The 14896-nt window shown below is 31.4% G+C and overlaps 1 protein-coding gene across 2 annotated transcripts in view; it reads right to left on the bottom strand.

Moving 5' to 3' along the window:
* Window positions 1-14896, bottom strand: part of CDH19 (cadherin 19) — an 88967-nt gene that overhangs the window by 32693 nt on the left and 41378 nt on the right. For both annotated transcript variants that reach the window (XM_047766987.1, XM_047766988.1), the window contains exons 5-8: window positions 13165-13329; window positions 10301-10482; window positions 9331-9584; window positions 6024-6145 (exon numbers count right to left, since the gene is read on the bottom strand). In XM_047766987.1, the coding sequence (XP_047622943.1) occupies window positions 6024-6145; window positions 9331-9584; window positions 10301-10482; window positions 13165-13329 (723 nt within the window). The remainder of the gene's footprint in view (window positions 1-6023; window positions 6146-9330; window positions 9585-10300; window positions 10483-13164; window positions 13330-14896) is intronic.

The raw sequence follows: 14896 nt of genomic DNA, 5'->3' as shown, positions 1-14896 counted from the left end.
TTCCTTTATTTGTTTCAGTGTCTTTATATGATCTTTCTCTTAAAATCAAAATGCATTATATTTGCGATTGTAATTTGCAAGGGAAAATACAAAAAAAAAAAGAAAAGAAAAAAGGCTTAACTCTCCCTGTAGAAAATAAGGGAAACATCTTTCCCTCTTTGCTCTTCTTAGAGCATTTTACTTTAGAAAACTTGTAAATTCTTTGTCTCTTTGAAATGTATGTAAACCTTTTAAAATCAAAATAAATCTCTTGCCTATTTTATAACACAGGCTGGTCTTTCTCCAGTACTGGAATCCAACTCTTTAAAAGGTAATCATCAAGGAAGACAGAACTTTTTTTCTCCCAGTTTCTATGGGAAGGTTAAGAGCCTAAATTTAGCACTGCTCTTAACCCAAGAAGCAAAACTATCTTTTGTCATAAATGTATAAAAAGTTTAGTTTTCAGATGGATAAAGCCAATTAACAAACACAGACGGTCACTACAACTAATGAGAGAATTTAGGATAAACTGTATGCTACATGGTGGTGTTAAGTCCTTCTTTTTTAAGGCCAGTAATTGTTTATCTTGGGAACTTGCCTGCAGTGGATTTTAACTACCTGGCTGTATAAAAGACTGAGATTTCTTTCTGTTTTGGCAGTCTCTTAGCAATTTACTCTGATGTACATCAAATTCTGGTTTAATGTTTGTAATTATAAAATAGTTTTTCTCTATTTCATCTTGCGGAGAAGTTTTCTAGGTTGGGACGAGATTACTTTTAATTATTTAACCAATAAACAATAGGTGCAAATATGATAAAAATTGCAATTTTCAATTAATTAAAATTGAAATTATCAAGTTTTATTGAACACAGAAGAAATCCATTTTCTTTAGGAAATATATAAAATCATTAAGAAATATCATTTTGAGGCTCTTCTCTATTGTGTTACATTCAAAATAGATTTAAAATTATTAAAATATGAAAAGGTATTTCTAGAAATTCTGAGATGAAATTACTCAAAGCAAGGCTCATATTTTTCATGGTTTAAATATATATCAAAATAGTACAACTTTCTGCTTAATTTAAGGAAAATTAGAAATTTAAGATTTTTTCTAAAAAATTAATTTAAAATTAAGTTCAAATGAAAACTTTGGCATGACTATGCAAGGCACACATATATCTTCCTAGCTTCGTTTTAAATTAATTAGTTGTTTTATTCACTTAGCTGGTATGTTGATAAAAAGTTTGATGTTTATTTTGGGAAGCTTTCCAGGAAGAAGACTAAGCATAGTGAACTTCACTTGCTGGGAAAATAAATGTTAAAATGGAATATTTCTTTCCTATAATCAGCATAACTGTTATGTCACAAGGTTCCAGATAATTGACTCATGAAGCAAGTGGGTTTTTTTGCTTTTTTTGTTTTGTTTTGTTTTTGCAACAGTTTTATGTGAAGCCCTGTTTTCTATTATTCAGGTTTTTAAAAAAATGTTATTAAATCTTGGAGTTCCCATCGTGGCTAAGCAGAAACAAATCTGACTAGGAACCATGAGGTTGCAGGTTTGATCCCTGGCCTCACTCAGTGGGTTAAGGATTCAGCGTTGCCGCGAGCTGTGGTGTAGGTTGCAGACGTGGCTTGGATCTGGCGTTGCTGTGGCTGTGGCGAAGGCCGGCAGCAACAGCTCGGATTAGACACTTACCCTGGGAACCTCCGTATGCCGCAGGAGCGGACCTAAGAAGACAAAAGAAAAAGTAAATAAATAAATTAATTAAAATTTAAGAGACAGAGAAAAAATACATGAAAATTGGTTATTCAATGATAGAAAAGTTTTTTCTAAGCAGTTCCCCTTAAAATGAAACAACCATTTTCAAAAATATATCTTAAAAGACGAGTTAAATGATAATTAATTTATGGGCTTCTCAGAATACTTATCTAATTATATTTTATTTGGGATTTTATTCCCCATTCTGTAACTTTTCAGCTTTCTGATAAAAATAATAATGGTACTATCCAATCTCTCTTTTAAAGATTTTTTTCCCTAAGAAAACTGATTTTACGGCACCAGAAGCAGATGAACATGTATTGTGTCATTTTTATACTTGATAACATTTCTAATCACTTATTTCTGAAACAGTGATTTACTTCTAAGTATTAAACCCATGTAAAATAAATACATTCAGTTTATATTGTTTGCCTTTCACAGATATTCAAATTTTTTTCTTAGCTGTATTTTAATATCCTTTTATTTATAAATTTTGTTTTAGTACAATATTTCATAATCCTCAAAATTTTAAGTTTAAAATTAGGTTTAAAAATGTAGTAAATAGAAGTTCCCTTCATAGCTCAGCAGTTAAAGAAACAGACTAGGATCCATGAGGATGTAGGTTCGATACCCAGCCTCCTTCAGTGGGTTAAGGATCCGGCAGTGCCGTAAGCTGTCACAGATGTGGCTCGGATCGGGCTGTGGCATAGGCTGGCAGCTATAGTTCTCATTGGACCCCTAGCCTGGGAACCTCCAAGCCATGGGTGTGGCCGTAAAAAGCAAAAAAAAAAAAATGTACTAAATAAATTTAAATCTTTGCTTTTATGATAAATTTCCACATTGATCTAATTACATTTTATGACATTTCATATTTAAAATTATGTATCTATTTTTATTTTCTCATGTTTGTGTTTTTCTCCTGAATTTACCTTGAAGGCTTATTTTACTTGTTTTTCCTCAAGAGAATTAGAATATTTTTTGTTAATTTATTTTTTAAATGTTACATGTATGTTCATGTCTCAGAGCTGTCATCTTAGGCATTGAAGGGGAATTTAAGTAACACACTTGTAGATATAGATTGTCTGCCCCTGAGCAATCATATGATGTGAACTCTGTTTTAAACCAATACTTGAACCATTAACTGAAACAACTTTGATTAAACTTTGTTGTCTTTTAGGAATAAAAATCGAAACATAAATCTTGGTTAAGATTATTGTGCATATATCTAACTCAGAAAACACTGAGAGCAAGTCATATTTTTCTTATTCTCAAGAGATAGTGTGGCATGGGATTAAGACATAGGCTTTGGAATAATGTGATTTTCACTGATCCCTAGTTTCATCCCTGAGGAGTTGTGAACACAAGTTGCAGAAGTTTCAGATTTATCTTCTATGAAATAAGGAATAATGTTTTCCTCAAATTTTTATTGTTTTAAAATGCGATTATATGCAAAAGTCTATATAAACTTATAGCTATACTATATATACTTTTATAAACTATATATAATTTTATATTCAATGTAAGTAAACATTTAATAAAGTGTAATTTCTTAAAACTCATCAATACTCATAAGCACCGTGCAAATTAAGTATTTTATAAATAAATATCTAAAAATACAATTAAGAATTGAAAAATCTATTTTTTCCTATTGAATCACAAATGATACCCAGTGTTTACTGTCCTTGTTGTTAATTGTTGATTTTCCCTAACAAACACACCATTATAATATCTCTGATCGTCAGTGTAAACCTATGTAATAACTAATCTTGTACACTATAAATTTAAACAGTTCTATTATCTGAATGTCATATGTGTAAACACACACAGAGACACATACATACACACACGTTTTCTTTAATACTGTGAAGGCTACTGATCTGCTGGTAAGCAGCATACAGTTTTAAAGGCTAAATTCTTGTCTAATTACTTATGTTGTGCTGGTTGCTAAATATTTGGATGTCACCTCTGAACATAATATATAATGACATAATTATATATTATACTGTATACTTTATGATGTATCTTTAAATATACATACATACATTGAATTGATAATTTTTATGGACAGTAGCTACCTTGCAATCCAAAGATTTGTGTTACTGTTTTTGTTTCATGTTGTGATTCTACAATTTACTCCCACTTTCCACTATTGTATATGGGAATGGATGGTCAATGAGGAACTGCTGTATAGCACAGGGGATTCTACCAATATTCTGTAGTAACATTATGGGAAAAGAATCTGGAAAAAAAGGATATGTGTATATGTGTAACTGAATCACTGTTGTGCAGCAGAAATTATCACAACATTGTAAATCAACCGTAATTCAATAAAACCTAACAAAAGATGATAATTACTAGAAAAAAATAGAAATAGGAAAACTAAAAAATCCCATGCTAAAGAAATTAAGTTCACAATTAAAAATATTCCACAAAGAAAAAATCAAATTAAAGTAAAAAAGAAAAGAAGCAACTGAAATTCTTCAAACAATATTTCTCTAGAGACCTTCATGACATTCTCTGATGAAAAGTAATCACACAATTAATGAAATAGATATAATTAAACTGTCTTGCAAACTTTTCATACCAATCATTCATTCATTCTTTTTTTCTATTTATTCATGAAAGATTAGAAGATTTTGTGTCTCAGGATGCATGTAATAAATGTTCCCCTGCTTTTTAATAAGTCAACTTGTAATTCTAATTTAACAGAAGTCAGTGATACATTCTTACAAAAATTCTCCTTAAAAATAAAATAAGATTACAGTGGAAAATTATTTATATAAATTCATTAAAACATTTTCTTACAGTAGCTGAAAGCTATTTTATGGAAGAATACATTTTTTCAAGGATATCCAGTCTTTGAAGTGATTTGAAATTTTCAATAGTTTCATAAATAGTGATATTATAAATAATTTGTTCTCCAAAATATTCAATGAATAAAAGCTTCTTGCTTTTAGAATAAACATATTTGTGTTTTCTGACACCAAAAGCCTTGGCATTTCTTGTACTGCAACAGGAGTTTATTCCCTTGTAACATTTAACCCCATCATTTATGTTTAAACAGAAAATTCAAAACCCAGATCCAGTCTTCCTACAGTTTCCATAGAGCTATTCAATGTATGACAAAATATATGCTTTTCATTTCACCATCTAATCAGTCAACTGCTCAATAAAGTGAGGAATAAGATATACGTTTAGACTTTTAAGGAACAAGCCAGAAAGTAAATAAGATTATTAATATTCTATGTAAAATCCGTTATGAAAGGATGCATTTTAAAACATTTCAAATTCACAAATTAACCCTTTACTGTGCTGTAATAAACCCATTGATTAAATAATGGAGATAATTTTGATAATCTTTTCTACTGTAGTTCATCAATTCTTTTGAGCTTGAATAAATATGATTGTTATAATTACTAGTGAATTGACAATTTTGAAGACAATATAAACAGTAAACTGGATGATTTCATCTATGTTTTGCAATAGGAAAATGGAATCATCTATCTGAAAAAAAATGGTCACTACTGATTATTGAAGATGTGACTAATAGCACAGCTGACACTATGAGCTTAATTTGAAAATATTTTACGGGCAATATATTTTATATACCCAGTGTGGAAAAAATTACAAAATTTATATTCAATTTTTATAAACATATTTAATATATATTTGTGAAAAATATGGTGAGACTATATAATTATATAATTAAAAGATTTTAGAGTTTCAAGTGATTTTGGTTGTATTTCTCGTTTTTTTCTGAATTTTCTATAATTTATTTATTGCATTAAGCATTACTTATCACCATAATAAAAATAAATACTTTTAGTGGTGAATATATAAATAAGCTGTAATAAGAATGACCAGACATTTGGAGTTCCCATCATGGCACAGTGGTTAACAAATCCGACTAGGAACCATCAGGTTTCAGGTTCCATCCCTGGCATTGCCGTGAGCTGTGGTGTAGGTTGTAGACACGGCTTGGATCCCATGTTGCTGTGGCTCTGGCATAGGCCAGCAGCTACAGCTCCAGTTGGACCCCTGGCCTGGGAACCTCTATATGCCGCAGGAGCGGCCCTAGAAAAGGCAAAAAGACAAAAAAAAAGAATGACCAGACATTATATAATTTAAAATAATAAATTAAATATAAAAGTATGAATTGACATATGAAATAACATTTAATTCTAATTTCAGCAACTTCAAGCTAGCTTTTGTCCCTATATTTAGTGATTATTTAATGGCTTAAACATATGATGAAGCAATATATAGTTCCCAAATGATTACTTACATTTTTCTGTGGCTGTAACACTCAGATTATACCAAGCACTAATCTCTCGATCAAGAGGGTTAGTTGTGAAGATTGTGCCATTATCATCAATACTGAACATTTTGCTTCTGGTAACAGAATACCTGCATAAAAAAAACTTTTTTTTTTAATTTTATTAATTTCTCTGCATAACACTCTTTAAAGAGTATGCAATGCTTTTTTTAAGCAATAAAGTATTATTAAATCTTTACTCTACATAGCCATTGTTACGCTAAACAATTTTCCTAGCAAACAGTAAATTCTACATTTAAGATTCAACTCAATGAAGACTCTCAGGAAAAAAATAAAAACAAAAACAAACAAACAAAAAAACAGCCTTAGATGTAAACTGATCTGTGCTAAGTCTAGGCACGTCACTCATTTTCATTCAAAGAGAGAATTTTAGAAGTTCCCTTCAGGATGCAGGGAAATGAATCCAACTAGGAACCATGAGGTTGTGGGTTCAATTCCTGGCCTCGCTCAGTGGTTTAAGGATCCAGCGTTGTAGTAAGCTGTGGCGTAGGTTGCAGACGTGGCTTGGATCCCGTATTGCTGTGGCTCTGGTGTAGACTGGCAGCTACAGCTCCAATTAGACCCCTAGCCTGGGAACCTCCATATGCCGTGGGTGCAGCCCTCAAAACAAAAAAAATAGAGAATTTAATAAGTGAATGACTTGATTGAAAATAGATAGTGAAATGTCACTTGCAAGATGAAGAGCAGTACAAATATTTATTTGTAAATATGAAAGCTTGCGAACCATTTTTTTATTCCTTTGAAGCAATATAAAACAAATCCTCAATCTAGGAAGATGAGCTTCTTCCTATACCACATAGTTATTTGCTAAGTCTATGCATCAATATTATTACTTGATTGCTGATATGTGAGAAATTTTTGTGTCTGTTTAATGGAAAACATTTAATAATATTTTATAAAAACAAAATATATATTTATTACATATATGTGTGTTTCTATTCCTCTATCTATATATAATCTATGTAGAAAGATACGTATATATCTTAAAAGTGAGGAAGTAGGGATAATAGGTCTAATTTGCTGTTAGGTCATGTATAGAAAGAAGCCAGATAATAAAATTCTCTCAGGCAAAAGCCTGGAAAATAATCTCAGACTCCACAATGAGAGAAACCTTTGAAGTCCTCAGCATGTCTTATCTGTTTGCGAATGATTAATAATAAAAATTAAAGAAGGGTAATAACTAAGGTTCAGTGATGGCTTCACATTGCATACATATTCCTGACGACTTTGATGAGACATCAATGAGGTTTGCCATAATTACGTGGCAAAAGATGAGAATATTTTAATCTTGAATTGACAGGTCTCTAAAAATATCACACTAATTTGTAGGTTAGTGTTCAGTGGAAAATTAAAATAGAAACTACAGAGAATTAAGCTTTAAAAGAATTCAGTTTTAGCTCTTCTTATTTTTAAACCTTTATAAGCAATTTACTTACATATCCACAAGTGGTCACATTTCCTACTCAGATTTGTTGATAAAATGAAACAGTAGTTTAAATTAACATTTTGTAGGAAGCATGTAGAATATCCTGTTTCTATAATGCAGCATCCAAAATAAAGCCAATCAAAAGTTTGAGATTACTTCCAAATAAAAGTTTTTTAAAAATTGTGACCTTGAGTTAGTAATATTTTGAATAATAGCCAACACACATCATTTAAGAAAGGAAAAGTGTGATATATATTAGAAAGAGCTTGAAATAAGTGGCTTTAAATGTAAACTTTAGGTGTTTAGAATAATCTTTGGTTCACTTTACAATTCTTTTTTAAGGACTCTTCATTCCTCTAAAAATGCTGGGTGAATAGAATGTGATTGTGCAATGTTTTCTCACTGCTAACAGCCCTTGCCAGAATGATATAAACAAATGATTCTTCCATGAATATGTCTTTATATCCTGTTCTGAATCTTCATCCGCCTCAACAAATGTACTATTCCTGCTTTCCATAAGAACTGAGACACATAAAACCAAGTGCATAACAAAGGTTAGATCTTCCCAAGTAGATGCAACTCCACCAGATCTTTCAAGGGTTTTTAAGCACTTTTTAAATGCACAGGTGAAAGTTGTTTACAGGCAGCCTTTTCCATAGGTGAAAGACATCTCTGTCATTTTTAAACAAACCAATTTCACTGCTCCTGCTTCAATGTTTTTTACTTTTTTTTTGCTTGTATTTAACTTGTTCTTCTTTTTTTAACAGAAAAAAAAACTATACTGTTTTTCTCACATTTACAAAATATTAAAAAATCTGACTCTCTGTTTAGTTACAAAAGGAAATTTAATAATGTGCAAAGGCTGAATCATTCATAGTAGTGGCAAGAGGATATTCCGTATATCTGGAATCTAAACAATATGGTAATGGAGTGTGAATAAAATGAAAAATCTTTAGGAAAATTCCTTATGAAATTTCTTATACTTTTATACATATATATACTATATGAATACTTACATTCATTAGTAATTTACTATTAATAAACAGGAACTTTACCTAAATATTAAAAGGCAGTGTTTTATCATTAGGAATTAGTGGAAAAGTGGGAGCATTGTCAGTCTCAAAAATTTAAATTTCCTTTGTATTGTTAGCCCTTCCAAAAAAACAAAGCAGTAATCAGTATCTTAAAAGATACAGAGAAATTTGTGTTAATTCTCTGGACTGTGAAATATGGAAAATTGATGAGTAAGGGAAGGTGGTGGAAGAAAACATGTAACAGATTTTGTCTTTGTCTTAATCAGACATATAGTGCAAATATGAAAAAAATACAGTACTTGAAATATAACAAACTAGTTTAATAGACAGTAAATATTCTTTAGTAGTAACTCAAATTTACTTCTGATTAGACTTCATTTTTACTCCTTTAAGTGCAATCCTATAAAAGCTTACTTAATATTGGAATATTATTTTAATTAAATAGTATTTAGAGGACCCACAATGTGATTAGCGTTGTTTCTGCTGTGACTTGGCATAATCAAGGATTTCTTTCCCCTCACCTCCTTACCCCAATTAATACAGAGTTGATTCCATTGAGTTTTAGTTGGCAATTGCTCCTTTCTGGAACATGTTTCCAAGTGCTTATTTCACTGCTTCTTAAACAATAGTGAAGCTTCCTGTTCCAACTTGTTTAAACTGATGCAAATTTTATAAGTACCTTAGAGAGAAATATAGATCTAGAAACATCCTCGTTACATTTATATGAAATTTTATTTTCAAGTTAATCTGTGGTGTTCCCTCATTTATTAATGCAAAGCTAGCCTTCCAGACATACCCTATAGGAGAGTTCCTCTGATCTGGGTCTATGGCAGAGACCACACCTACAAATGATCCAAGTGGGCTTCCTTCAAATATTTCAAATACGTAGTATGGAAGGAGGAAAACAGGAGGTTCATCAACATCTTCCACCTGGATCTTGATGAAAGTGGTGGAAGCCTCAGAGTGGTATATCCTGAGCTGCTCATCAACTTGGCGATTTTTAACTTTTGCTCTAATATGATAATAGTTCTGGTGTTCAAAGTCCACTTTCTACGAAGAAATACAGTGTACAGTATCAGTAACCTGAGGAATTAGTTAGAAACAAAAATAAGTTTTTGTTGTTAAATTCTCAGTTGCTTTCAGTTAGGTTTTACTAATGTTTCTTGGATCCCTCTGATGTTATCATTTATTAGTTGCCTAGAAAATCCCCATGTATGTTTTGTTATTTACATCAATTATAAAATGTTTTGGGTTAATAAGTGTATTTTTTACTTAGAACTAAAACTATACTTTTCTGAGCATAAATATCTGATTGAGTTGAGAATAAATTTTCTGTTATTTAAGATATCCTCTGTATTAAGTGTATCCTCTGTATTAAATTATTTTTAAAAACTATTCTACAAAATAAGTCAAGAAGCTCTGTAATTAACTCTCTCATCAGTTATATTTGAAATACATAGATATAAGTATTAACAACTGATATTTTTCTGTATTTCTCAGAAGTAACTTGCATAAAACTGATAAATGGTCATTTGTATGTTATTATTCATAATTTATACTAAACTACAGATAACAATCATATATATTCATATTCTAAAGAGTGAAATTTTAAAAGAAGCATATATAATACATTTTTATCCTTTGCTCCCTAAGCCACAAGTCACACCTCTTACTTCAATTGCTTAACAAAGCAAATACTAAGTGGTTACACAAAATAACCAGTTTTTTGCTTTATTATGAAAGGGAAGTAATTTTTATGCATTTACCTTCCTTAATATAACTATTCCTTCTTGGGTCTCATTATTAGTAATGATGTCGAATGTTTTTGAGTCATCTTCAATGCTGTAATCCATTTCTGCATTTTCTCCTATGTCATTATCATATGCCATGATTTTTCCTATAGATGTCCCAATGGGTACAGATTCAGAGACTGTCAAGCGGTATAAACCTTTAAAAACAAAATTCAGGATATTTTGCACAAATAATTAACATAAACTGCCAATTATAGCACCTTTCCTTTATTTATGAACTATAGAAGAAAGAAATACTCATATTTTTTACCAATTATTCTAAATACCTCTCTCTCATATATATATATATAAGAATATATATATAAACACAAATGTATATACTCTCTGCTTATTTTTGTAATCTGAACATTTCCCTCATAACCTGTTTGAGTGTCTGTTATTTTCTCCTAAATATATCTTTAAAAGTCTCTTCAGTAGTACATATAATTTCCAAATTTCTATTCATATGCATATCTTCTCAATATTCATGGACCTATTTTTTATTGTATCCTTCAACCATGCAAATTAAATTTGATAAAAAGAAGTTTTCAATTTCACTCAAGCATTCTCTAATACCTAAAATTACCAATAAATAAAAGTGTGAATTAAAGATGGGAGAGCCTAAAAGCAAATAGCTGAGTTGTAAGTGTAAGAGTTTGATTTTGAGAACCTGAGCTTGGATTGCATTAGCCATAGCATAAATGAAAAGAAAGATGGATCCACAAAATTTGGTCAGTAGTAGAAAAAACTTGTTGGAGTAGGATGACTCCATTGTTTTGGCTGCAAGAAAATAGCAGCAGGTATATTTGAAATATTAAAATAAAGAACTAAGCTTTTTCTTTACTTTGCAGAAGTAACTTGCACAAGACCTAGTAATTCATATATTATTTGTAATTTATGCTAAAATGTACAAAATGATCACATATGTTATCTTAAAGAATAAATCTTAGAATTAAAAAGGACAAGATTCAAAATAATTTTTCTTTAAAGGGATTCTTGATTTCCTTAGAAGCGTATAGCAAGTCACTCCACAGACTAGCTTCTGAGATTTTCCACTTTCCTTTTCAAGTGGGAGAAGTTTTTTTTAAGGAAGTAACAGTTTAATTGAGCTGCCATATCTCTTTCCTTATGAGAAAATTTTAAAAACTGATTATCTGACTGCACAAATTAAAAATAGCCAACAAATTAATCTGGAGGAAAGAGTGTAACTACCTTAATATAAAAGTAGATGCTTTAAACACTCTGCTCAATCAAGACTTAGTTTTTGCTATTTCCTATACTTTTGAAAATTATTTTTTTGAAAAGAAGTACTTCAAAGGTACTATACAGAGGTTGAGGCTACAACCAGAAAAGATATGTAGAAAACTGCTGCCTCAGCTAATTTATATTCTTAATGATATGGGACAATTAAATATGATACTAAGAAATACTCTTGTGATAGTACAGATTAAAATTTTTAATAAGGTGATCAAGAAGTTCTGACTATAGATGTGACTTTTGGATAAGAACTAAAGCAAGGGAATGCACTTCTAAGGGAATGGAATTTCAGGAAAAGCTAAAAATTCACAAAGCCAGAATGTCAGGAGTGTGTTAGGGACAGAGATTAGGTCAATGGCCTGGTGTTGGTTTGCCAATGAGAAAAAGAAAGAACATTAGTACATGAGGTCAAGAGGTAATGGGACAGAACTGGATAAAGGCAAATTATTTAGGACCAAAAGCTTATACTAAGGCCTTGGATTTTTTTTCTCTGAGTATAATTTAAGGGATATGATCAGACTTGGATTTAACAAGATCACTTAAACTGTGTTAGAAACAGACTAAAGGAGAACAATGGTGGATGAAGAGAGGCTAGAAGAGGGCCTTAGCAGTGATGGAAAGAGTGAGTGGCAGCATCCAGGGTGGCAGATGTAGTCAGTGAGCCATATTCAGATAGTGTATATTTTCAAAGGCAGAGCCAACAAGATCTGCAAGGGACTGAATTTTGGACACGTGAGAAAGAATGGAGGGAAAGAGGACGTCAAAATCCTTAAACAAAATAAGTTTCTATTATCAGGAGTGATGTGTGTGTGTGTTTGCTCACCAAATATTAAAAGTCATTACCTAGAAGGAATTGTGCAGAACTGATTAGTATTGGAAATTAGAATTGATCTGAATTTGGCGTAGTGCAATCTGATTTGGATACATTTGAACTGAATTTTAATTGAATGGGTGAGATTTTGGCCTGAATAATATGAAGGCTGGATTTGTTAATAATGAATTGAGAAGATACATAGGAAGAAGAGGTTTAGAAGAGGGGGCAGGCAACATCAGGAACTTGATGAAATGCATGTTAATTTTTAAACACACTGACATTGAATAGAGGGTTGAATATGTACATATGAGTTCACAGGAGAGGTTCAGCTGCAGGTACATACTTAGAAATTGCCAACATGGAGGTAATATTTAAAGTCACATGGTTAAATAAGAACATCAAGGAATATGTGTAGAAGCAATAGATAGGAGATCTTGGCTCCCCTAGAGCCTCTGGAAAGAAAAGTAGCCCAGCAGACGCCATGATTTTAGCCTGTGACACCCATACCAAACTTCTTTAAGATAATCCATTTACTTGAAAACACGAAGTTTGTGGTAACTTGTTACAGAACCAATTGAAAAATAGTGATTACTCTTTCATTTGTGTTTGACTTTCATACTAATGAAAATGATCACACTTAGAACAACTAACACATTTATTTTATATAATTCCAGTGATGTTACGCTTTTAGAATGCACTCTAACATATACATATATTCAACACATTTATAATTATGTTATAGTGAGAATTCAGTATGCTTTTTACTTACTGTCTTTAAATATAGGTTTATTGTCATTAATATCAGAAAGTTTGACTAATACACTTGTGGTTCCAGACAGTGCTCCAGGGAGGCCAATCATGTCTTTGGCTTGAATAATTACCCAATACTCATCTTGAAGTTCTCTATCCATTTTAGAAGATATTCTTATGACTCCTTAAAAAATAATAAACTATAATTATTACTTCATTATTAGCCATGGCATCTTCCTAATTAATTTTTTAGGAATTCAATGATTCAATCATTCTTTTGATACATTTTGAACCACTACAATGTGCTAAATGCTGCCCTAGAGAAAAAAATATAGTAAGTTAATCACCAACTCTGCCTAGAGTTTAGAGTGGTTACCACAGTATTAGAAATATTAGTAGACCCTGATAAAATACTATGTTAAGATAAACAATAGGGAGAGAAAAGGGATGTCTTTTTTTTTACCTCAACTTATTTTCTACTTTCTTCTTTGACATAAATTAGGGAGCTACAATTAACTTCCCCCTAAACTTGGAAGAAATTAGTTTATTATGGATATCTGTGTAAATTATAATAATAAATTCATGCAAAAAATATTGTGTACTTGTAATGTTAACTTCTCTTTTAAGTCATGATACATGAGTAGGGCTGTTTTTTCACTCATTATTTATTTATAATCCATCAACAGATACATTCAAACTCAAAACAGACCATCATAAATGTTGTAATAAATGTCCACTTTCACTTAATAAAAAGGTAAAGGTAAACATTACTGGAGAAAATCTAGGGAAAATTTAAGATGATGTATAGGAGAGGGGGATGCGATCCTAAAGATTCAGGGAACACAATACAAACATAAAAAAGAGAATGGCTGATTTTCAAATACGTCTGGAGAAAAGTGTTCATTAAAATTACATTACCTATTTAAAAAGGATATATTGGACCACATTATTTTATTTTAATTGTGCAGACTAACACATTTCACAGTTATACTCTATTGTATGAATTGGCAGAAAAACCACTGAATATTTGAACAGATGCTGCTAATGTCTCCCTGTGTGTGATTCAACTGATAAATGTGTTTCAGATCAAGAATAATAGCATTAGAGATTTTGGAATTATGTCCAAAGGTGTACAGATTAGTCAGTGAGTGAGAGGAGCACAGGGTCTTCATTTCCCATATATGAAGACTTCAATTAAGTTTGCTTACTTTATTTTCATATTCTTTTCTCATCTTCAGAATGAATAAAGATCCTCTTATACACCCCAAAACTTACCACTTCAGTGTTTTGGCTTTCATTTGTCTTGCTGCCCACTCTACCTCTCCTCCATTAATGCAATTAATTGCTTTAGCTATCTTGCCCAATATATTTAAGAAGCCATAGAGGGCTGGGACTAAAAGACAGTACTTAAAATAGGAAGATCCAGTGTGATTCAGCACATGTCTACTACACAGTTAACCCACTTTCTACTCTCCTCCTCTGTGCTTTTCCATACTGATGTCTAGTTAGTCCAAGAGCTCCAACATTCTCCCTTCTTAGGAATTTCCTTTACATTTCTCCCATAATCAGGAATGCTGACCACTCTTTTCTCACCTTAGCCACAGGTTTGGCTCAGCATTCTGGTTTCAGTGTATCCTGCCTTGACCACACAGAGGAAGTAGTCCTTACTTTCTCCTACTGAATCTTGCTTATTTCACTTCATAATATTCGAACTGAATGTATACATTTATTAACATGTAAATGTTTAGATC

Source organism: Phacochoerus africanus, chromosome 2, assembly GCF_016906955.1.
Source record: "Phacochoerus africanus isolate WHEZ1 chromosome 2, ROS_Pafr_v1, whole genome shotgun sequence".
Classification (NCBI taxonomy): Eukaryota; Metazoa; Chordata; class Mammalia; order Artiodactyla; family Suidae; genus Phacochoerus; species Phacochoerus africanus.
This window is presented reverse-complemented; position numbering and strand designations above follow the sequence as displayed.